This window comes from Clupea harengus, chromosome 3 (assembly GCF_900700415.2).
Source record: "Clupea harengus chromosome 3, Ch_v2.0.2, whole genome shotgun sequence".
Taxonomy (NCBI): domain Eukaryota; kingdom Metazoa; phylum Chordata; class Actinopteri; order Clupeiformes; family Clupeidae; genus Clupea; species Clupea harengus.
Window position 1 is genome coordinate 5,570,752 of NC_045154.1, and position 25,801 is coordinate 5,596,552.

Genomic DNA, 25,801 nt, shown 5'->3' on the forward strand with positions numbered 1-25,801 from the left:
ATGGATTTTGATCGATTTCTCTTGAAATCGGTTCATATTAAATAATAGAGCACAAAAACTTTGGTTTGCTTTCCAACAATAATGTTGTGCACTATACTTAAGATATCATTGAAATCATTGAAATCATTTATTTGTGATTTTGAACATTTTTCACAGCAATAACCAATGAATAACCTACCAATAAAATAAGCCTTATTCACTAAAATATGTCATGCTTTTACTTCTGTCCTACTGTACTTAAAAGCCTTAATTAAAGTACAGTTTTATAATCTTCTTGGTGTACAGAGGAAGGCATTGTTTAAAAAAGTATGTTAAATAACTACATTCCAACATGCTAAAATCACAACCGCAACAACATATTGTTTAAATGCAAGCAACTGAAAAGCTTGTTCACACATGAAGGAGATGAAGATGTCTTGGCTGTCGGCACCTGAAATATTCAGATCTGTCAGTATTTATTAATAAGCATTTCTTTGCATTTCTTTCATGTAGCTCTGAAAGGCTGACTCCGAGGGGTCCCTGCTGGCAGAGTGCCAGTGAAAGGTAAAGGAGGGGGCCTGCAAATGTGTTTCCCATATGAATCGCTTTGCGTGCTCACCGTGGTTATAAATAAGATTTAAGTAGAATTGGTGGAGATGTTTGTCGTCAGGTGGGCGGGAAGATACTTGCAGCCTCCGTGCATGTGATTATGCGTGTGTGTGTGTGTGTGTGTGTGTGTATTTGTGTGCGTGATGAATGTGCATGGGTACATTCACACACAGACACACACACAGACACACATACAGACACACAGAGACACACATGCTCACACAGTCTTGTCTGGCAGACTAGCACGAGCGAAAGAGAGAGCTCGAGTTCAGGGTATGGCAGGATGGCAGAATGACTGACGAACTTCCCACATGGTCTCAGATAGCTTACAAATATACAGCACAGGAAGCTGTCATTTTATGGGAACATGTTCTATATTCAATACCACCCGATATGCCCAATACGTTAGGCCTGAGGTGCCTCTCACATGCCAGACGCCCATGATCCCCCACTCAAATTGAAGGTGCAGTCTGCGATTGTAATCGAATGCACTTTTTTGTCAAATTCAGCAAACTGCTAATAATGGTGTTCTAGCTCTCTGTTGTGTGTATGTGCCCCAGAAAACTGTACCCGGTCCTGGCACCGTAAATGGGCAACAGACAAAGTGGCTCGCACTGAGCCATGCATTATTCCAGCCAATCAACACATTGCTTCAGGAGCGCTGAAGGGAGGGATGTCATTTGAATGGCTGTTGACTTCAAAAATTGTCAAATACCTTTCACCAGAATTGTGGACTGCACCATTAACGAGCTCAAAAATAACGTTATGAAAACCCCCTTATGCGTCACTCACTCGTACCCCTCGGTTGACAAGGTGCTTAGGGAAAAATGTAAACTTTATTGCATATTGTCAATCTCATTTCTCTGATTTACAGTGGAACAACACAACATTTAATGGCAAAGTGTTTGAAAAAAAAATATATATACATGACATATATATGTACAAAAGCACAAAATAGCATGAAGTCTGCTGATATTGAGAAGGGAATAATTAAAAACTGTTTTTTAATGTCATTTCATTTATGTGAACCTAAAATAAAAGCATTAAAGAAAAAAAATAACTCCTGTTGACAGGTGTCCGGTAATCACAGATAGTATTCTTTTTCTCTTTTTTTTCTTTTTTTGCTTAACGTTTAAACATCACGTTCACATATAGAAGTGGTTTAAGACATTAAAGTGTATGCAATCCAGGGCCTCGCTAAGACATTTCTCATTTAATAGGTGAGACCTGAGTGTCCAGAAAACAACAGTAAACATGAACTATTTTAAGTCAGAGGTCCCAGATGGACACACATAAAAGTTAATCATCTCGTTATGTTTCTTTTCATCATAATCACACTCATTATCATTATTATATTAAAATGCAATTGGTTTATCTATCAACATGTTCCTTTCATGAAACAACCCTTGTGCAATCTGAGAGACTAGGATAACTACAGAAGACAGACAGCCTGTTCTACTAAAAACACACAGTGTTCTAAAAGGTTAGTACCATTACTAGTTAAGTCCTTGTTTTAAGTCTGCAAGCTAACTGTTATGGTCTGGGTTCTTGTTCTGTGTGGAGAACCTTCTTCTGTTCTCTCCTAGGCCGCTGTCTCTCCAGACCTACAGCTAGTTGAATTAATGAGGTATACCTAGGACACTCAAGAGTCACGTAAGCACTACAGGCTTCAGCAGCAGAGGAGAGGCCCCTGACTCACTCACTGACTATACGCCTGTCGGGTCAGGATTTTACTCTGTTGCTTTTCTCTGGGTAGTTTGTGGTCATCTTGTATATGATTTTAGGTAGCTTACATTGGCTTTCAACAGAGCTGGGGTAAGTTTTCGAGTTTTGCCAATAATAATACAAATGAAGGTTGGTTTATAAGGTATTGTTATTCACACCACTAGGTTATTTTAGGTCAGACATAAAAGTACCTCACAGTATTCAAGTCAGTACTAAGAGGCAAGGAAAATACCTCTGTTTGCTACACCGCTCTCTTCTTCTTTGACATCACTTCGTCCAGTCCAGTTTTGCAAGACTATCTTGCTAAAATCACATTTCTGACTTCCAGTCATTTACCTCATTAGATCACATGGCTGGAAGATGGACACAGAAGATATCTAAAATGAACAGACAATACCAGTTTATACTGATAAATATTTGAGTGTGAATTTAGATTGGGCAGGACAGATGTGATAAACAGACGTTTGTGTAGCATACTTCTAGGAGTGGCAGTGAGGTTCAGACTTGAGCAAGCATCCTACAGTAAGTGTTATTCAAGCTTCCCGTGACCTTGTCCTTTTCCTATGTAGTCATCTGTACATTACTGTTGTAAATTATTCTTTAAACAATAAGTGCTTTTAAGGCAGCATTTCTTATGGACAGTGGTGATCGTTGACAGAGACAAGATTTCACATAAAAAGGCATTCATAAACCTAGATTGAGGTACATTTACAAAACATTGGCAAATTAGCCATCAGAGTTCAAGTAAAAAGCCTTCAACCAGTCAGTGACATGAATTTGAGCTTTGTCCAGGACTTGCTCACACTTTCTATCATTGAAGGCTTCCTCTCAGCAGAGATGATGTAGCAGTCTTTCAATCTTTGTTTGGTCTTCAGAAATTCATAGTGTTTGTAAGCAAATAAAGGGCTATTCTGGACTCCATAAAAAAAGGTAACTTTTTAAAAGGCTGTAAAAATGAATCAAATGTAAACGCACAGAACTCGTTGACACTGAAAGAACGTAAAAAGAGCAGGAGAGCCCGAATGAGGACAAACAAATGGCGGTGATCGGAGACAGGACGACAACCATGAGAAAACAGAAATTGTTTCTTTTGTAAAGTGCAAATATAAAAATGATATTCGATCTAGTCTCAAGATCTCGTCTTGAGATGAGGGTACTGGTCTTTGATGAAAGTGCAATGTAAGATCAGCACGATGATTTTTCTTTTAAATGGCAGCAATGTAAGTAAGTTAGGTGACTTGGCCTCAAGAGTTTCTGCGTAAGAAAATGGCCACTTCATCCAGTGCGACCGCGTAGTTGTACAGCATCGTGCCTCCGTCAAACACTTTAGCGTTGTTCATGTCCTGCCACTGACAGTCGGTGCCTGGGAGGTAAATGTCTCTGTGCGTTGCCCCTTTCTCTGTCACTGGTGCCACAAGAATCTGAGAGTACAAGAACAAACAAAAAAAAGGAAAAATCAAAAACCCAAATGCATTTTACAGCCATTCACCATGCAACTGTAATGCAGATCACATGAAATCAGACACTAAATGCATAGCTTGACAACAGAAACATGTATATTGTATGCTTATAGTATTTAAGCTGGTGTTGGAAGAAGTTGCTGTTGTAGAAAGTATATAAATTAAATGAGAAAAAAATAATAAGGGTTTAGAATGTAAACAAATGTTCAAAATGTAATTGATCATTAATCATTTTTTTGACCGCATCTGTATTTGAAAACAGTACCTCATCCCCAATCAGGAACTGGTCATCCACAGTGAAGGTGACCTGGTCATCTGGACTCATCCACCAGAGGGGTCTATAGATTGGGTCTCCGCTGCTCTGCCACACCTCGGCATACTTCATTATGAGGGGAACTACTAAGTCCTGGTGCTTTGATACATAGAACCTGGTGAGGTTCAGGGTCTAGGGACAGAGAAGGACCGCAGAAGGAGGAATGTAGCAGCATAAGATTGCTATGTCACTTGGGAACGGGCTAAAAAGAACATTTCAAAATTTAAGCTGAGGTAACCTGCTGAGGCATTTGATGCTGAGGCACTCTAGCTGTTAAAATCAATCAGCTGTTTAATGTCCCCTTACCATTCCTCATTCCACTAATTCACTTTCGTACTGATTAACTATCAAAACTGTTTTACTGGTTAACCATGCAACAATTTATTTGTATGGTAGTCAGCACCTGTGAAATTGCTGGCAAATTGCTCGTTGACATTACTATTTTGTTATATAGCAATAAGCCACATGTTCAACCACATTTGTTACAATCACTACTATTACTGCACGACATCAGTTCTGTTCAGAGATGTTTAAAATAAGAAAATAGGCTCCTGCTAAAATGTCAATGGCCTGAGATACAGTAGAACTTAGGAAGCAAGAAGGCAAAGTATGCAATTTGACCATTATTCTTGCTACCCTTTTTTACTTACAAACATCATGTCAACTGCAGCCTACATTAAACTATTATCATGCAGTGTAACTTGTCTTTCACCATAGCCTAATTAACAACTGAAAATGAGAGCTGGCTGGAAACGTTGAATACATCTGCACTTTTTTTTTCCGGTAGATATTTTACTTCAAGTAGGCCTACTTACTATTTCAGTGGAAAGTAAGATAATGTTAAATAACTGTAATGGCAGAGTGGGTTGCAGTTTGGTGATGCTATCAGTTATAAGCAAAGAGTAATCTATAGCGGTTAGGGCTCCTACTTCTTGCAGAGCGTGTTGCACGAGCCATGGCAACAGTAGCTTTCCCACTAGATTGGCTTTTGAATTACAAAAAATAACTGATAGCTTTCGAAATACAAATAGATTTAATTAAGTGAAGCACATGTAGGGTATGTAATAGGCCTATAATAGGCCTAGCGATGCCCCTGGTTCTATTTCTACACAATGTGAGAGCATACATATAAACACACATACATTAAATGAGGAGGATACAGTCATAGCCTGCGATTAGACTAAAAATGTCAACGTGATTAAGAATGTGAATCAATCTGACATTTTGTTTTTTGACACAGCAGGCTCTGTTTATGAAGGCCTACAATTTGAAGAGGTCGTATAAATGGTAAGAACCAGAAGTGGCAAGTGGTTTGGCAGGTGAGTCAGCACGGAACAGAAACAGAGAAGCCTTGATGCAAGGTTAGCCTCAGGGACCCGGACTGAGGGCAGTTAATCGGCCTATTTTGAGACTACGTGAGCATGAGGAGAGTGTTTGGACACGCTGTCCTGAAGGCGACCAGGACTGACCTGACTGACCTGATCTAATTGCCTATCATTTGTGTTGTTCAAGTTCTAAATCAACAGTGTGCTTTGCGGTCGCTCCGGTATGGACTAAGCAGGCTTCTAAAAGGTGAGAAATATGGAGTAGGTCTGAGAGTGACCGTGGCACGATGTTTTGATGGAAAATTTGTCCTGCAGATGTAGAAAGGGAATGTGCATATTTGAACCTGTGGTTTGACACTACGTACATCCACTCCTTTTGTGGAGTGTCTCTCACATTCCACGAAGGGTCACATCCTTGAGTTCACATCCTACCCAGCCACTGGCGACGGAAACCCAGTCAAACCACATTCATAAAAAAAGTATTTTGAGGAGGAGAAAAACATCTCTTGAAATGAATTTTGAACTGTAGCCCTGAGTTCGACTTTGTCTTAAATGGGGAAAACAGGCTTGTGGTTACCGTGCTGGGTTATATTCCTATTTAGGCCCAACTCCGTCATTGATTTAACAGTCTCTGATGGGTGTCACATACACACATGGACCAATCTCCAATTCAGCCAACTCAAATAGCCTCAGACATATACACACATGTACATACTCATGTAGACCCACACATAAAGCAAAGGTAGGTGCCTCAGTGCTTTTTGTCATGATTTAACCAACTGAGATACTGGTTTTGAGTTTCAAATGTAACCAGAACACATGAAATATGGCTGTTTTCTTATGAAAAAAGATGGAACAGCATCTTGGCACTTAGTAAGTAAAAACACACAAAGCACCACCACTGGACGGGTTCCTTATTTATAACGTTTGCCTCATTAGTTTCATATCTGATCTATTTACCTTCCTCAGCAGAGGAGAATATGAATGGCCCTCTTCACCATATCTCCCCATAAATTCAAAAGTTTAATTGCCCATAATAAAATGATTTTTCTCATTTTGTGAGGCTTATCCTTCAATTCATTATCATTCCGGCTGAAGTGGTTTTCATGATAGCTGTGATTGAAGGTCGTAAATTTAAAAAAAGACGCTAATGCACAACAGATGAATGCTTAACCACAGGTGATGTTGGGATGGCGCCAAGGTTTACTTCCTTAAAGCAAGGAAAACAGTCCACCCCCACCCCTCACCCAACACCCACAAACATAATCTCTCTCTCTCTCTCTCTGTCTCTCTCTCTCTCTCTCTGTATCTCTCTCTCTCTCTCACACACACACACACACACACACACACACACACACACACACACACACACATACACACAAGAAAGAGAAGAAGCTTCCCCTGAAGCTTCCCCTGAAATCCAACCAAGGCACCAAGCCGTTAAACATATCAATGAGGAACAGATACCATCAACCAGCAGTAATGCAACTTATAGTTTCTGTTTGTCTTTGGCGTGTCTCTGGTCCCCCATGTGGCTTGAGATGAAGACCCTGTCCCTGTCCTGCACCAGAGGAGGGTGAAGCCTGCTCCGCCTCTGACAGCAACTCATAACACAAACCTGCTCTGGCCTGTGCCTCGCCTGTTTATTCAGACACCTGAGTTAGTACCACAAACATTCTCCACAGTCTCCCATTCCCACTGGTGAGGTGAGTTACAGCAGCCGTAGCAGTGTTCATCTCTATGAAGCGAGCAGACACTTCTGGGCCTTCACGGACCACATATCCAGTGGGTGCTCAGTACTTTTAAAAATACTGGTACTTTTTTTTAAAAGGGTTTTGTTCTTGTGTGAGCTGCATCTTATAAAGTGCAAGGGAACTGAACTGTATATTAACGAATGATGAATGTGAGAGAGTCTGGCTGAAAAAGAAAAATGACTGAGAGAACACTGAGAAAGGAATGCAAGCAAATGGGAGAAAGAGAAGCCATATAGGAAGAGACTCAAACCAGGGATTCGGCTCATTGATGCTGATATTGTCTACTAGGCATCGCAATGGATTTAGAACTCACCCAGTCCTCCCCAAAGTCCCATGGCGGGATCTGGAAGGAAATGACTGGGAGAAAGGCCACAATCTCCAGCCAGCGCACAAACAGCTCCTCATCGGTGACCAGCTCTTCCCATAGGGAGCCTCCTACAGCGAGGGGGGGTCAAGACAGTGAAGGTGAGAGGGGTCAAGACAGTGAAGGTGAGATATGGCATTTTACACAGAAAAAAAACAGTTAAGATCTGGATGAACTTGTGGGGGGTCAAGACAGCGAAGATGAGATGGCATTTTACACACAAAAAAAACCAGTTAAGATCTGGAGGAACTTGTGCAAGAACTTAGAGGTTTAAGTAATACTGCTGGTTTAAGTGCCAACGAGGCTAAGCCCGGCTGAACCCTTTGAATGAATTCAGGAAACAAAATGCTTTGGATCTTCAAAAATTCTGCAAAAGCAACTATGTCAATATGAAGTGCCTGCCCACCCAACTAGGCCTTAAAACATTGTGCATGAAATGTTGGAAGAGAGGGTATTCAGTGCCCTGGGTGAGGGGCATGTCCACTATGCCTATTGTACTCTGGATCAAGAATTCAGAGTATTTAAGGATACTCTGCACTTGCCAAAAGCCAAACATACCTTAGCTTTGCACATCTTGGAGGCATCAAACCCCCAATATAAGATTCACTCCTAACAAAATTCTCTCCATTTACAATTAAAAAACAACACAGAGCGTAACATTTGATGCTGGGGATACAAACGGCAAAACAGAGCTATTCCACTCTTTGTCGAAATCAGAATCATCTGGACTCTCTAAAAATAGCTAGTCCACAAACTCCAGCTCCAAAAACTGATAAGATTGAAAGAGATTTTTTGGCCTCAGCCTTTTTTTCCATCATAAACGATCATGTTTGCCCTCGTAATGATAAAACACACAACAACAGTTGACAGGCCATTTTAAGACAGGAGGGAGGGAGGACATTCTTAGTGGTTTGCTAAAGATGTTCTGAAGAGCGGCAGCTTATTCTTATTACCTACTGCGTCGGGAATGACGAAGTTGTATCCGAGCAGGCTGTGGTGCAGCAGGGCCGGAATTATGCCCTTGATTCCCGCGTAGCTCCAGTCTGACTGCAGCGGAGCCATCTGAATGAAGTGCGGCTTGTGACTGGACCTGCAGAGGTCACAGAGTTCAGCTGGATTCTGTGCCCGCAGCTTAGCTTTCATTATGTCCGCAATACACATAGATGTCTGCTAATCTGCCAAACTTGATGTACATACAGTACACACATACACATGCAACATCTATATGCACATTATTTCATACAGTACACACATACACATGCAACATCTCTGCACATTATTTCATACAGTACACACATACACACGCAATATCGCTATGCATATTATTTCATACAGTACAAACATACACATGCAACATTTTTATGCACATTATTTCATACAGTACACACATACACACGCATCATCTCTATGTACATTATTTCATACAGTACACACATACACATGCAACACCTCTATGAACATTATTTCCTATGTACAGTATGTTCCCAGATCAACAAACATGGCCCATCAATTCCACAATAACAATATATTCAGCGCACACACGCACACACACACACACACACACACACACACAAACACACAAACACACACAAACACACGTACATGCATATATTGTACATACAGAAACACAGACATACAGAAACACACACATAGACACAGACAAGCGGACCATCAGCATGTCCTCGTCATACAAAGAACATACCATGCCTTGGCTGAACCTGTAATACCACTGTGACAGCAAGCTTAGACCCTCCAATAGCACAAAGATATATAAGCCTGACCAGACTGGTATTAGCATGCATGCTGAGTTTGTGGGACATTTAATGCGAGGGGCATTAGCTGACTTTGCCCCTTACTGCAACAATGTCTCTGGATAGACTCACAACTACAGGTGGGTAAAAAAAGAAGTTCAAAAGGGATTGGTACTATTGGTCTTACTGCCGTAAGTACTTTAACACTTTTACAGCCCACCAAAGTAATTCGCTGAAATGATGACAGATAATAAATAAGATAAACTGTGACAAACCTAATCTAGATTCGTAAAAACAATGATGTAATATGCATGCTTTCATCCTTAATGGATATGGGGGGATCCTAATTCGCAACAAGAATATGGAAATGTTTCTATATTTACAAAGTTTTACAATAACTGTCAAAAAGCATCAGATAAAAAGCGTATATATAAAATTATATTGTCGTAAAATGTGGCCCTGTAACGTATTGATTGTCTAGTTGGTTTGCATATATTCTTGAAAAGCAACAGAGAGTCCCTTTTTCTGTTTCTTAATGACCTTTTACTGAGATGATGTTATCCTAAAGCTGATGGCTCTGAGGTCATCGTCAATCAGCAGCACCCTCACCTTGTCCCTGAGGTCACTATGGTGGTGTCCCCTATCCTCCCGGCCAGCTCCACCAGCTGCTGGACGTACTCGTCCCCAGAGAGTGCCTGTGTGTACTGGGGGGCCTGCTCCTCGAACAGGCTCCCCTCGCCCCCCTCCAGGATGACGTACTCCATGCCCAGGTGGGCCTGCAGGACGCTAACTCGCTCCAGGAACCAGTTCACTGCCTCAGGGTTGCTGAGGTTCAGCTTGACGCAGTACTTCCCCTTCCACTGCATCAGCAGGGGCACCTGAAGAAGGAGGCAGGAGGGAATGAGAGTCTGTCTGTCTGTCTGTCTGTCTGTCTATATGCAAGACTATATATTTGTATTATTTATATTTTTATATATATATATATATATATATATATATATATATATTAAATAATCTAACACATCTTCCTTTCCATCTAAGGTAATATTCTATTCATATCCCAATACTTTATATTTTAGAAATAAATCTCTTGTTTTCAGAATATTAAATACATTAGTAGTCTGCAGTGTGAGGAGCAGGAGGAGGAGCAGACATATATCAAACTTACTCTAGTGTTTCTCCATATTTCAAATGTGAAAATATTTTATAAGTAAATATCTTGTTTCTAAGCAATTAAACGGAGGAGCAGTGAGGAGGTGCCATGAGCTGAAGTGCAAGGAGCAGGAGGAGGTGGCGTGTTCTCACCGGTCTGCCCTGTGAAGAGGAGGGCCTGCTGAGCCAGAAGGCCTCTGTGCCGTCCCGCATGGAGCTCTGGAACTGTCGCGTGTCCACCCTCAGCAGCGGTGACAGCGTGACGGAAATGTTCAGAAGCTTGACGAAAGCGAGGTCCCTGCTCTGCCTCTTCGACATGCCTCTCTTGCTGTAGAGGTAGTCGTGGTCCTGTGGGGGGGGTCCAAGCACAACACAACCTCAGCTGTGGGAAAAGGGGGGTTACCATGTGACAGCAAGCACTTCACACCAGTAGTCAAAGCGGTTGTAATGCATAGCGGGACCTGAATCATATGGAGACTTCGCCCCTTTTTGTGCAAACGTTGTGAAAGAGTTAAAGAGTTCTTGTTTCCATTTCAGAGTCTGTGCTTATGACCAGAGGAACTGGCCCATGTGTGAGAAATACATTTGGTCTTAAATCTCTATTTTACTAGAGGAACAAACATCACTCTACAAATGAGTGACATATGCTGGCAACCTAAAAGGCAGATGTTGATGAGGAAACCTTGATCATCTTACACCAGCACTGTAGTTATAGGGAGGGTGACCTACAGTATGAACAGGGATAATCCTATGCATGAAATATTAGACACGTTCAGCACAGACACAGAAGCAGTAACTTAATTCCACGCTGTATATTCCACAGTATATTTTTAACATGGGGATTTCAAGTAATAGTTCAGTGTCTGGCGGTGTTTTTACTCCAAGTCGGCCCTGTTGTACTCTTTGGCTCAGACGTATTACCTTTGGAAAGCCCAGCACAATGTCTTTTCCACTTTATCTATGCTTGTACAGATTTATTGTCTAATTCTATTTTGGTTAGCTATGCACACCACTGTACAATAAAGTGTGAGTCTAGTAATGAACAGAGAAATCTGGCAAGCGTATTTATAACTGAAAGGCCATTCAAGCCAAGTTGTTGTTCCAGATTGTGACTGGTGTTATGCGCGCTAATATGGAAACTAGAGAGGAAACTCACTTCACGACAGACAATATGACTTGTAAATTAAATAAATAAATAAATATCTCGAGACATTCAGTCACTGGAATGTGGTGTGAAGAATTTGTTCTCGGCATCTGAGCCAATCTGGTTTGGATCTGTAGTTCATCAGAGAAGAGGTATATCCCCCTGGAACACAAGATCTGTGTCCCTCAACCTTATTGCTTATGCCTTCCTTGCTCTTAGAACAAGACAGATGGACCATCATCTGATACCCCACAAACATATTCACATGCGCATACACACAGACACACACACACTGCACCACTGTTATAACTGTGTGTGTCCACCATTACGTAGAAATATAAGTAAGTTACCACCAATCTATGAGAGGGAAAAAAGGAAAAACTGAACTCATAGCTTTCCTTCACAAATGTCCAAATAACCATTTTTCTCCCTTTTTTCATGAAACTCCACAAGCCTCAAAACACCATGAGCTGTGGCCCTGCCAGCCTCTCCCTTTTTACAGTGTGCTGCCACTGATCTTTCTCACGGAGCCAAGCAGTGGGGGGTGGATGGGGGGGGGGGGGGGGGAATTACTGTAGTGTCCGATAGGTGGTTAGTGTTGGACTGCAGCCCATTCAGCCCAAACTGCAGCTAGGTCCACTTAAGAACCCTGAATGTGTCTCACTGCTTCTTGGTATGTCTGTCTCTCCCTCTTTCTGTGCTTCTTTCTCTCTCTTCTCTCTCATTTTTTCCCTTTTTCTCACTCTCTTTCATTATGCACCTCCTCCTACACCCGCATCCACCTCTGTCAGCCTCTCGTTCTATTTCTCACACACTCAGTCTCTCAGTATCCCGCTGTCTCTTTGACCCACAGATGCATCGGTCAGCCAACAATCCATGCCATTCATCCGCCATCTTATTACCGTAAGACAACCACTGCTCAGCACAAACCTTTACTGTCCACATTACACCCCAGCTGCATTTACAGTGGGATACTTTTCACGTAGGCACACAAGATCCAAAATAATCCCCACAGAAAACTCTCAGACTGTATCAAAGTTTAACGATTGAAAACTCCTCATAGTGGCTCTGGCAATGTCTCTGTGTTGAGAGAATACAGCCTACCGCCAAATAAAACAGAGAGAAAAATATACTAAATGAATGTACACTGTTGATTGGGTACACTACGTATGGATACTACAGGTAAGAAACGATAGCAATTGTATAGGATAGTCTGCAAAACACACTCTAAAGGTATAAACCACAGCATGGGCCATTCACAAGCACTAATCCAGATCTTACTAATTCAACCATTTTTAAACCTAGTCATGCGACACAGATTATGATCATTCTGCTGTACAGTACAGTCTGTACATGTGTGTGTGTGTGTGTGTGTGTGTGTGTGTGTGTGTGTGTTTGTTTGTCTGTGTGTGTGTGTGTGTTTGTGTGCTTGTTTGATATATAAGTGAGAGAGAGAGACAGAGAGAGAGTGTGTGTGTGTGAGTGTATGCTTGAGAGAGAATGTGTATGTGTGTGCTTGTTTGAGATCTAAGTGAGGGAGAGAGACAGAGAGAGAGAGAGTGCGTGTGTGTGTGTGTGAGAGAGAGAGAGTGAGCATGGCTCAGCCCCAGCTCCCAGAGGCCCTTCCTCTCCCATCAGCCCCTGGGGTATAGGGGTGGCAGCTGATAGCCCTGGGCAGGACAGGTGTGGGGACCCGTCCCACTGACGGCCAAAGATTAATCAGCTTCGAGAGCAGCCACTCCACAACCACACTGAAGGTCAGAGTCTCCAGAGCCTCTCACCACCCCAGTCAGCGTACATCTCTCTCTCTGTCTCGATCTCGATCTCTCTCACTATCTCTGTCTCTCTCTGTCTCGCTCTCGATCTCTCTCACTATCTCTGTCTCTCTCTGTCTCGCTCTCGATCTCTCTCACTATCTCTGTCTCTCTCTGTCTCGCTCTCGATCTCTCTCACTATCTCTGTCTCTCTCTGTCTCGCTCTCGATCTCTCTCACTATCTCTGTCTCTCTCTGTCTCGCTCTCGATCTCTCTCACTATCTCTGTCTCTCTCTGTCTCACTCTCGATCTCTCTCACTATCTCTGTCTCTCTCTGTCTCGCTCTCGATCTCTCTCATTATCTCTGTCTCTCTCTGTTTCGCTCTCGATCTCTCTCACTATCTCTGTCTCTTTCTCTTTTTTTTAACAGACATGCACATGATCTTTCAAATACTCAATGCTCTTTTAAAGGAGTAACATTTCACCTCTTACACGAGCAGATTGATTTGGGAAGACTTGTGATGACACACGCTTATGCGCACGCATGGACACACACACACACACACACGCACACACACGCACACACACGCACATGCACACGCACGCACACACACACTCACAAGAATTCCCACAGCTCTAGTTGTGCAAGTCCATCAACCCTCTGTGATATGACTATCTGCAACTTAAAACTCTCTCGCCTCTCTCTCTGTCTCTCACTCACTCACACACAGACACACACACACACACACACACTCATTCCCCCTCTCTCTCTTTCTCTATGAGCAGTTTGAGATAAGGGGAGCAGCACCCACCATGTTGACGAGGAGGGACGTGGAATGTTCATTGAGGCTGATGACCCCCTCCCCAAGGTGGTGCCTCTTCAGACGATTGGAGAAGGTCCTCAGCTCCCGCTCCACCGTCAACCCTGACTCTTCATCGGGGAGAAACTTCCAGAACGTTTGCCTGGAAAGACAGTGTGTGTGTGTGTGTGTGCGTGTGTGCGTGTGTGTGTGTGTGTGTTTGTGTGTTTGTGGGTGTGTGTGTGTGAGAGAGCGAGGCAGAGAGAGGGAGAGAGACAGAGAGAGAGAGAGACAGAGAGAGAGAGAGAGCATTTTACTTACTACTTGCCTACTACTTTCCTGGCTCATCTCTTACTTCACTTGTACACTAATAATAGCACATTTCTTGTGTTTCAGCTGACCACTCCAGTAATGTCTAGCCCCACTCTCACCGTAAGATGCCCAGGCTAGGCAGCTCTCGGGTGGGCAAGCTCCGCTGCGGCGCCACCTCCTGGTGGAGGTCTCTGAGGTTTTCTCCCACACATACTGTGTACTGCAGCGGGGGCCTCTCCAGGCTGGAGCCGCTCTGCAGGCAGAACTGCTGTCTGCTCTCCACCCCCACCAGTAGGGGGACCTGCGGAGCCACCATCACCGCCACACCTAGGATGCACACAAACACAGACGGATGTGTAAAGATGTGTACATAGAACACATGGAACAACACACAAAATACACAAATACAACGCAATCAACACTGTCTAGCCATCAGCCACTGTATCAACACACACACTGACCACTGAATTCTGCAAGTCAAAAATTGAGGGATAAGTGCAAAGAAATGCTGAATGACGACAAATTTGCTTTGTCATTCAGGATGCACACAAACACAGATGGATGTGTAAAGATGCCATTCAGGTTTAGGTTCGATAAGAGTCATGTCACTCATAGTCGACAGGGAGGTAATATATGGATGCAGCAGTGTTTTGAGCAGGCAGTAAAATAGCAATGACTACAAACTAAAAGATAACAAAAAAACTTGGGTCATAATGTAAAAAAAATATGTGTGCATAGACAGAATGCACAATTAGACGTCAGGAATTTCAATATTGATGTAACCTCACTGATATCAGGTCAGTCCAGTCTTATGTACAATTTTGAGGTAGTATTTCCATGTTATGCTACTGTATACTTCCACTCCACTACATCTCAGAGGGAAATACTGTACTTAGCTCCACTACATTGATTTTACCATATTAGTTACTAGTTACTTTAAAGATGAAGATTTTACACAACGGATAATATAATAAGCTTTTGACACACTGTTAAAGATTAAACCAGTGATTTCCAACCTGTTTGGTTTTTGTAGTCTTGTGTGTAGCTGGGGCCACATTTCAGATATCTCAGAGTTGTTAACAGCTTCCCGAAAAAGCTTCCCGATTTTTCCATTTCATCAATAAATGTTCAAATTATCCAATATCTCACCAAAAATCAAAGATTAGAGAGTTTTTTCCTCTTTCCTCTCTCATTAATCATCTCATGACCCCGCAAATGTATCTTGTGTCCCTGTACATAAAATGGTATATAAAGCACTGTAGTTCAAACTAGCTGCACCTACAGCAGCTCCAACAGTAACATGCTGCCTACACGTCGATGCTTCAGTATTAATAATCGCATGATGTCACATATATATGTCAGTCAGAGGGACCAAACCAGTACTTGTACTTTAATATTTAGCTGCTTATACTAATGGAGTATTTTTACATTGCTGCATTGATACTTGTAAATTATCTGAAACTTTCTTCGTATGGTTTCTTCTGGTGTTATGTGACAGCTGTCCTCTACAACAGCACAACAACAAAGGCAGGCCTTTCATTATTGCAGTGTTCTATTCGGAAATGTATTTTTTAACCACGTCTGTCATCCTTCCCCCCTTTTTCTCTACAAAAGAGAGATAAGAAGAAGAAGACAAACTAGGAGATGTTAAGAGCTGTTTGATGTCAACATGAGGAGGACCACAGCACGTGGTCAGAGTTCCCCAGCTCATGCACACACCAGTAGAGCCCCCTGGTGAGAGAGACCCCAGCACATTCTTCAGCAGTGACACACACACACACACACACACACACACACACACACACACACACACACACACACACACACACACACACACGCAAACACACACACATACACATACACATACACTCACTCACATGCAGCGATGGAGATAGAAGGAGAGAGAGTGAGATGGAGAAAAAGTATATGAGGAATGACGAAATAGTTAACGGGTGAGAGAGAGAGAGAGAATGAAGGAGAGAGAGAGAGCGAGAGAGAGAATGATGGAGAGATACAGATGGAAGGAAAGGATTGGAGAAAGGCTGGAAAGGATTCTCTGTGTCCACTCAGCACATCTCTGAGTGGTGAGAGGAAGAGAAGCAATATGTTCTCTCTCTTTCCCTCTCTCTCTCTCTATCCCTCTCTCGCTCTATAGGGGTAGCAGACCCTGAGCTTATGTCCACCTATAGGCCACTGGGGAGGACCATCATTTATTAATAGCCCCTGTCTTATCACTCTGCTTTGGTGTGGACTTTCCAAAACAGAGCTTTGATTTAAAGCCAGTCCTCTCACAGGCTGTGTTAAATACCAACCTCTACTTTATTTCCATTTCTTTACATATATTTCACACACACTCACTCATTAATTTACACACTGCCAACTGTGAGACGAATGCATTACATTAATACATTCAAGTTGAAGTCTCACAGGCTTCGAAAATGTCGGATGTTAAGCTCATCAGGAGCCCAGTAACCTAGAGTGCACAAACAAGGAGACAATGCCAGTGCTGAGGCCTTCTTATTGTTATAACAAACCAGAATAAAACCGCAGGCAACTGTTTAAACTGCATGTATCTTGGAGCGCAGAGAAGTCGATTGCAACCCGTAACAGCTATAGCTAAACCACACTAGGAAACCCGTACCACATGAAACTCTTTTTAAGGCCACATCTATAAATAATATGGTAGAGTTAAGAGCTCCCATATGTAAAAACTGTGTTATCTCTGATCTGATCGGACAAATAGGGATAGTGTCCCTCAACAGACCCTCCAAGTCCTCTCTCTGCACAGGAGTCAACAAGGGGTAGACTTGCACATACATGTGAATGTGTGTTTGTGTGTCCATGTTTGTACGTCTGTGGGCATGTGTGCATGTGTATGTGTGAGTGTGTGAGTGTGTGAGCGTGTGTGCGTGTGTGCGTGTGAATGTGTGAATGTGTGTGTTTGTGTGGGTATGTTTGTGTGTATGTCTATATGTGGGGCAGTACCTTGCTTCTGTTTCGTATTTACGGGGTCCCCCACATCCCATGTGAAAAGATGAGATTATGCGTGCCAGATAATGGTGTCCGCAGATGGAACTGCCCTACCAGGAATTCCTCCCCCCTCTCAGGTTTCCCTGCCATGCCAAAGCCACACCAGCCCCAGCCCCTTATGCTCAACTCACTAACATCCCCACCCCACCCACCCCCCGGCCTGCCTGCCCCCCTCCTCCAAAACCCTATGAAGCTGTCGATCACACCTCCGCCAGGACTCACCCAGGACTGTCCGTCTAACTTGTACCACATGCTGTTTTTCATTTCGCCTCTCACCGGTTCCCCTCACTCATCCTCATTTCCCAGGTCTTGCTCTCCAAGCTCAGGGCACGAGGGTATGAGGCAGCCTGGGATTTTTACAACCACACTGAGAAGATTAGGGTTTAAACATTTCAAAACGTATTTCTGAACCAAAAAAAAAAGAGATGGAGATGTTTCCAACGTCATCACAAAACAGTTGTGTGTTTGCTTGTCAGTATTTTAAAGTAGAATGTTAAGATTTACACTTGCAACTACATGAGCAAAATCGTTTTTTTTTTTTTTTTAAATGAGCAAAGTCATTTTTTTTCAAGAATGTGAAAAGCATAGTTTATTGGGCTGCAGAGTTAGAGAAGGGGCTGTTAGGGATTGGTAATATGAGCATGTGAGAGTGTTGGATAATGTCAAAGGAATACATGTTACACGACCACTGACTTTCCCAAGATATTAAGTCACTATCCCACGGCTGATTGCAGACTACATAAAGATCTGTGCCAAGGGCAGAGGGAAGGGGCAGTTTTCCTCAGTTGTGTGTCATCTTCTGCCACTCAAATTACTATTAAGATATAATACTGTGACACTGTCAAGCCACCACACATAAGAAACAAACAAAAAAGTACTATAACTACAACTACCAATAAAAGTCTAGCCAACATCTAAGACTTTAAAATGTTCCCCATGATTCCCAGAGGCTTACATTAAGACGGGTAAAACCTTTCCAGCAGCTAGGGGGAAGAGTACGAAAGACACACGAGTGGAAAAAGAAATGCCTTAGAATGCATGCGTGAGATGGTGCGCTGACTGGCGTACAGTTCTATTTTTGGGTATCGAAATAGTGGTGAGTCGAAGCGCTCGCAGAGAAAAAAAAAGATTTACCTAGGAGCAGCACTTTCAAACGTTCCGAGGGCCTCGCACAATGTGCATGTAGCGCACAGGAATTCTACAGAGGAGGGAATCAATAACTGTCATTTGGTGAAATTTAAGAGTTTTAGGGTTTGAGTTATGGCCACGTTGGGTTCCCCTGGAGTTTAAGGGGATGAGGGCTGGGGGGGCTGAACTATGGAGAGTTGGTGGAGGTAATGGAGGGTGGTTGGAGGATTGGTCTGCCTCTTATTTTTAGAACAATTCCCCCTCAGGAAATACTGCCAGCTTTCCTGAAATATTTTCCACGCGCTTTACAGAAAATATGAATACCTATTGGTATCTCCTATTTTCTCTCCAACCCTGAAAACGAGGTGAGGGGTTGAATAAGAGGGGTTGAATTCAAGGGGGGAAATGTGAATGTTTGGTAAGCTTCCACTTCTACAATTTGACCCTTGCTCACTCAAAAGCCATTGAAGTAAACATCAAAGTCGTGGCGGACAGAGCAAGCAGGCTCCAGGAGGCTTTTCTGCTTTTTGAGGACCTCTTTGTTCTAGGAGGTGAAGGGTCAGACGGCCGACCCTAAGAATGCTGTAAGGTTTCCACTGGCTTAAGGGACTCTCCACTGTAGGTCAGACAGGGAAGTCTTGGCAGGGGTTGGTTGAGGAGGCAAAGCAGCTTCCTGTGTAGTCTGCGGTGCCTCCCCTCAATCACTCAATTGTTGAGACCTTTGAGTGTGTGAGTGTCATAGCAGAGAAAAGGAGAGGTCGGTCATGGAAACTAAGAAGAAATGTTTGCAACTGATGAGGTGGACAGACCAAGAAGCCAGCTCTTTAAAAGAAATTGGCCAGTGTGCACCCGAAGAAGATGTCTGACGATTCTGTATCTCTGAAAGACCAGTTGACCATATGGGGCAGGAAGCAGGGTGCAAACAGCATCTCAAATGAAAAGCAGTAGTATTGCTTAACTGAAACGTATTTCTTAAGGCCACTGATGAAATAGACTCTTCAATGCAAAAAGCACAGGCCACCATATGATCCATGTTGTCACCACTACAGGGGTCCGAATAAAAGCCACCACAGAGTTTCCAGCTGGGATTCAGAAACGGCCCATCCCTAACTCTGAAGGCTTTTCAGTGCAGTGACCCTGCAGCCTCCAGCAAAGGAATCTCAGGACGAGAAAAGGTAGAACAAAGGCTACAGTTTGTCCCGCCTGTCTCTCAGAATGAATTTCAAACTCTAATCCTCTTCTCATTCTTCACCAAGACTGCTGGGGAAAAGAAAAAAAACGTCTGAGTCTGAAATCAGGGCAGGAAAACACTTTAACTGCTTCCAGGCTGTGTCGTAGACAGGTGATTTCTTTAACGCGCCAATCACTGCATCTTCTGTGAGAGCTCGCTATAAAAGCAACAAAGACCAGAGTCTCTCCGAAGGCTTCATTTGTGCAGTTGAACTAGGGGAACTTCAGAGAGAGCCAAACTATCCATCTTTTTTAGGAAAGACTTATTGTGTGCTTTGTATGGCTAAAATAAGATAGCAAATGGAAAATACTAAGTGATTACACTTATTGTACTAAAGAATTTCATTAAATGAGAATCTTGCTTATTGCCAATACATTGTGAGTCGTTAACGTTAATAAGAGATATAGAGATGTCAGCACTCAAAGAGCACGTTTTTCTTTTAGAACTGATAACCTATATGCATAAATATAACTTCCTGCCTCACTGGCATTTTTATATGTGTGTAATACGTTAATTAAGAAAATTAAGCAGAGTTCATAAAAAGAACAAAGGTCAAAAATGGTCCTCATCTCACAGGATGTAGTATCTGAGAAATAATATCAAATAAATCGATAGATGAATTAGGCTTACAGCAGTTGAGTACTTCTTCTTCAGTCACTGTTTGCAGCTGTCTTAATTGCGACAGTTGTTTGGATCAGTAAAGCCAGTAAATTAATTAATTTAAATCTTGTATACATTTAGGCTAACTGAGTTGTCGTCTTTCAAATATGAGACCATTCGTCACCAAAAATGAGTGACTGTAATAAGAAAAGAAAATAAGAAAATAAAAGATTTGATATATTTAAAAAAAAATAATTCTAGTGTTCTAGAGAGAAATGTGATATTAAAAAAATTGAGGCTATTTTAATTGTTCAGCGATCACGAGGGGGGGAAAAACCCTTAAAGTTCTGTGAGTGGAGCCCGCAGCAGGGCAGGGCAGGGCAGCGGTCGTTTATCACAAAAATAGGAGTGAGCCTCTGAGGATCCACAGCGTCTGAATGATGGCAGCTCATTCTCTAACCTGCTCCTCTGCGATATCCAATATCTGCACTCGGCCACTTACAGTTCTTCCGCACAGTCAGATACAGGTTGGGGGGGGGGGACGACAAGCCCCTCCACACAACCCCCAGCACCACAGCCAACCCTTCTCCTCATCATCACGGTGGCCAGTGTCAAATGTCACACTCTCACACTCGAGAGTTGGCGAGGACAGCATCCAGATAGGTGCACCACGTGCCTCTGCGTCATGAGACTGAAGCAGGAGGGGGAACTTGCAGACTCGAAGTAGATAAGCGAAATTTGATTTGGGTTGTATAAGGCATGAAAGCAGCTGAAGTGACGTCAAGCCACTAACCTGCTTAAGGACCAGAAGTCTAAGCGCCTTTTTTAGATTCCAGTGTATTTTATGTACATTCCTGATGTCAGGGCATGTTCAGTGAGTGACCTCACACAGATATGACATGACTAAAGCCAACTTACATCACACAAAGAAACATAAACATCCACTAACAAAAAAAAGAAATTATAAAACGCAGCCAGGCACCAAGCCAACAGTATTATTCCTGTTACTCTCCAACATGTCAGATCCAACAGATATGTATTTTGTCTATGTGTGGTTACCTAGCAACAAGCAACAGTTGGCCTTCACTGAGAGCTTAGTGTTCTTTCTTTCAAAACTGTGACAATCAGATGATGGTGTGTGTCCGCGAGGGTGGGGCAGCCTGTGAGCTGTGAGCTCCGGCCTAATTAAGACTGGCCTTTGAGGAAGGTGGCAAAAGGATTAAAGTCATGCGACTGTTTCTCTCTCTTTCTCTCTGTTCAGCCCACCCTTGCATTACACAACAGTGCCAAGAGGACCGCACACACAATCGTCTAGGAAATCATAAAAGGCCTTTGTTTGGGTCACATGATGATAATTATGTCCTTTGGTTGATGCCGTGCCCCTTTGTTGATTTACAGTAATTCTCCACAGCTGTCTGGGACACAGATTACCACTTTCACCTTTTAGCTGAGGACTAAAGCACTCGCACACACTACACACACACACACACACACACACACATATGTACAGTTCTTTAGCAATAGAGCAGTACATTAGAGACCCTGGATATTATGTTCTAAATTGTTCTTACAAAATAGCGAATAATTAGGTGAAAAAAAAAATGAAGAAAAAAAAACAATCTCTGAAGCTACGCATAAAGGTGTATCAGTGAGTGCCAGTGTACGAACAATAATAAGCACCTCCTCTACTTCTTGACAAAATGTGGAAAATGTTTAGAAAACTATTTAGAGAATATGTGTGTGTGTGTGTGTGTGTGTGTGTGTGTGCGCGCGCGCGCGCGCAAGCGTGTGTGTTTGTGCATGTGTGTGTGCGTGTGTGTGATTTCTGTTTTTATTTACCTATGGACCAACTCAAGAATGTGTTTAGTGTAGAGCAGAGGCCTGTATAAGTTGTTGTGTATCCGTATGCCCATGTCCTCCTGAGAGCACTCCCAGGCCCCTGATGCAGGGCTTTGGCCAGGTTTGGTGTTCAGCTGCCCACTCACACATGTCTCCCATAGCAGGGCTGGAGGTCTGGAGTCCCAAGGGTCATTATAATGCCCTCTCAATGAATCCCATTAACCATTTACCCACATCCACATGGAATCTCTGCCCCTCCACCCCCATTACAATCATCCAGACACCCCCCAAAAATAGCTTCACAAGTTATTAAAATCACCATGGCTCTGGCTTGTTTATGTTTTTTTTAGCAACACAAGGCAATCATGGTGGAATCCAAACGAGTTAATTTAGGAGGGTAGGTAGTGTCCTGGGCCTTTGTTGTTTAATCTCTGCACTAATAAGCAGTAGGCTACCTTTAGGATTTAGTTACTCTATATTTGAGTGTGTAGCAGGCCTTCTTCTAAGCTTGTCGGACCAGAGTTGGTGGCTGGACACACACACACACACATACACATACGACACGTGGGGTGCATCCCCTGTCTTTATGGGGGGTAGCGTGTGAGAAGCCCTCTCACCAGAGGAGCCCAGGAAGTAGCGCTCAAGGACGGAGCCATAGCCCAAGGGGTTGTCCCGCAGGTCGCTCATGACGAAGGCTTGCATGGAGATGTTGGCCTCATTAATGGGCCAGCTGGGCATGACGACGCTTGCGCCCCCATACCATGACACGTTACTCATGGAGAAACAGTCCTGGGGCAAGGGGACAGAGAGAGAGAGACAATGAGTGAAACAAACAAACAAACAAACAAACAAAGATGACTGAATGAATTAGGTTAGATGCAAAAACAACTGTGAAGAAACAAGCACCAGCCATATGTGTGCTGTTTTGCATACAGTGTGGGGTATTACTCTAAACACAGGGATACATGAAGAGCACTCGTACTGCATTAATTACAAGTCAGTTACATTCTGTACCTGTCTTAAAAATAATATGTGTCTAAATTCATGCTAATGTGAAGATCCTGAACAGCACGAATTGGCATACATTTATAGGTGTAACAAATGTATTTTAAGGGAGTTCTGGGTTTTGCCATGCATTTTTCCCAGTGTCACACTTATGAAACATCACGATAGTGAGAGCAATTCTAATTCCTACAGGGCCATTGTGTGATAAGTATATTCGCATAGACACTGTCACCAGAGAATGACAAATACTTCTCATATTTCCTGCTCATTATCATGTCTACAATGTGTATATGAAAAAAATTCTGGATCTCCACCAAAGCAATAAGTGTGAGTTCAGAAATGTATCTAATGTGTTACTGTATATGTTTCTATATTTCACAGACTACATGCAATCTGCTGTGGGCTGGACACACACGGGAGGTCTGCAATTACGGGCTATCAAGCGTGAGGACTCTGGGGTTGTCACTTCTGTCATAAATGAACCCAACCGCTGTTTATTTCCATAATTAATATATCACAGCATGTGTCCAAGGGCTTATCATCTGACACGGAGGGGAGGCAGGTGCAAGTCGTCTGAGCACTAATAGGATTTAGGAATTTCTGTGAAACACTTCGTCCAAAGCAACAAGATTTAGGGGAGAATTTGGAGGAACACATGACAGGGAGTCATTTCGGGAATGTACTAAATGGAAAGATTAAACTTTCAAAACATCCGCCATTGCTTTAAGAACCCTCTGAGGAAGACAGAGCCATGAATAATCTAAGGTAACAAGAAATCAACTACAGCATAAAGGCTACTCTTACCACACATGCTGTGTTACTTCAATTATTTTTCAGTCAAGATTTCCTTTGTGTGGGGAACATATTTAATAAAAAATCTATTTTGCACCAAATTGCTAAATGTTTTGTAATATTAACAATGAAATTTGGGTAAGTTGTATAAATAACATAGGTGTAGCACTTCATGGTATTCTAGATTTATGTTGAATGTGGAGATAAATCGATTAGGCCTATCTAATCATTCATGCATATTAGAAAATGAATGCCAAAAGGCACAATCCAATGGAATTGATACGTTCATAATATTTCTAGAATTTAAGTTCTCTAAACTGGACAAAATTTGATTTATTTAGGCTACTTAGTTAAAAAAAAAAAAAAAAGACACACACACTTCCTCTGACATGTTTGATAGTAAAACACCGGTGTCATACCTTCAGGTGTACGTGACAGTGGATTGGGGTCCATTTCATGCTGTAGCACTCTGTTTGGTGAAGCATATCAGGTATATCCAGTGATATTTTCACGTCTGCAACCGAATCCCAGGTGTAACAGAACTCGGTTTTGTTGAGCCAACACAGGTTCCGAACAAACGGGACCTCCGTGTCGGGGTTCCCCACGTTGCCCACATCAATTTCCACAAACGTCTTGTCCTCCGTCAGAGTCTGGATCACAAGAGTTTGACTTCTTCTCTCCCATATCAGTCCGCTAAAACTCCCCTTCAGGATCCAATTTTTGTTGGGCTGATCGACAACTTGCCAATAAATGATCCCAATGGTCATGACAAAAAATACTGCTACTCCAAGGCAGGCAATTGCTCCCTTCCAAGTCTCGTTCATTTCTTTCAAGCCCGTGTCCCATGTTACCTCTGGGATAGGACTGGGGTTCCTATTTCGAGTGTGGGGCATGTTGACTTGAGATTAATGAGAAATCTAGTCAAAAAAGGGTCACGCAACTTCTCCAGGCACCAAATTCTAAATGATCCATGATGTCATTGCATGTCAGGTTGACCAAAAAAAAGTTTATTTACGTCCAATAAGTTTTTCTGTTGCACTTACCCTGTGCCGAATACCTGTCATGGGTGTAAAGAAATAAAAGAACTGCCAAGATCCCCAATGTTTTATATTTGCAGAAAGCAGATGACTTACCACATGCTGCAACACAAACGCTTAACGCAATGATAGCAGAAATCTCTGAGGAGTGCGCTGAGGCTCTCACCCGGGTTTGGCAGCTCTGCCTACGAATAGCTCCTTAGCCGCTTATGTGCTTGCCCTGCACTTTTGGCCGGGGTCTGACGTAACTCCAGACTGCTTCTTCAGAAAGGTAGAGGAGAGAGAAATGAAGAGACCAACAGCTTGGCGGTTTCCTGCCCACCGGTTGGGGCGATAAGGGGACACGAAGAGTCATCCATAGCCGGAGCAGTGAGAGGAGCTCACACAAACTCTCTGCCCTCTGTTGCGTCTCCAGCCGACAGGCAAGCCTGACAAAAAGGGATGTCGCTACAGCGGAAAGATAACGGAATAAGGACATTGCGAATTTAGTTTTTATATGAAATAAATACATTTTCAACAGGACGTTTGAGGAGCAACATGAGTATCACCCGCTCATAGCTAGTGTGCCAAAGTGCAAATGATGTATAGCCTACATCTGTGAAATGACACCTTGGAGACAATGCAATGAAATTTAGATCTGTGCTTACTGAATACATCAAATATATTAATATATATGACCTATTCCCGTTTCTTAGGC

At 42.8% G+C, this 25,801-nt stretch overlaps 1 protein-coding gene across 1 annotated transcript; it reads right to left on the reverse strand.

Annotated features, from left to right (window-relative positions):
• Positions 1-1,405: 1,405 nt before the first annotated feature.
• On the reverse strand, positions 1,406-25,568 carry si:ch211-236l14.4 (SITS-binding protein). The gene is made up of 10 exons (XM_031564360.2): positions 24,487-25,568; positions 22,888-23,059; positions 14,562-14,769; positions 14,143-14,293; positions 10,586-10,780; positions 9,890-10,158; positions 8,483-8,619; positions 7,479-7,600; positions 4,039-4,218; positions 1,406-3,734 (listed from the first exon to the last, which is right to left on the reverse strand). Exons 1-10 carry the CDS (start codon positions 24,958-24,960, stop codon positions 3,558-3,560), a joined length of 2,085 nt encoding a protein of 694 aa, XP_031420220.1. The 5' UTR covers positions 24,961-25,568; the 3' UTR covers positions 1,406-3,557.
• Between the last annotated feature and the right edge of the window lie 233 nt (positions 25,569-25,801).

What these genes read in the sequence shown, in the direction of transcription:
- si:ch211-236l14.4 (XM_031564360.2), bottom strand. Translation starts at nt 24,960, where the DNA reads ATGCCCCACACTCGAAATAGGAACCCCAGTCCTATCCCAGAGGTAACA. An exon ending in CTACTTCCTGGGCTCCTCTG is followed by an intron (nt 14,770 to 22,887) that starts GTGAGAGGGCTT and finishes TGTGCATCCTAG; the next exon opens with GTGTGGCGGTGATGGTGGCT. An exon ending in GGGACTTTGGGGAGGACTGG is followed by an intron (nt 4,219 to 7,478) that starts GTGAGTTCTAAA and finishes CTCTGTCCCTAG; the next exon opens with ACCCTGAACCTCACCAGGTT.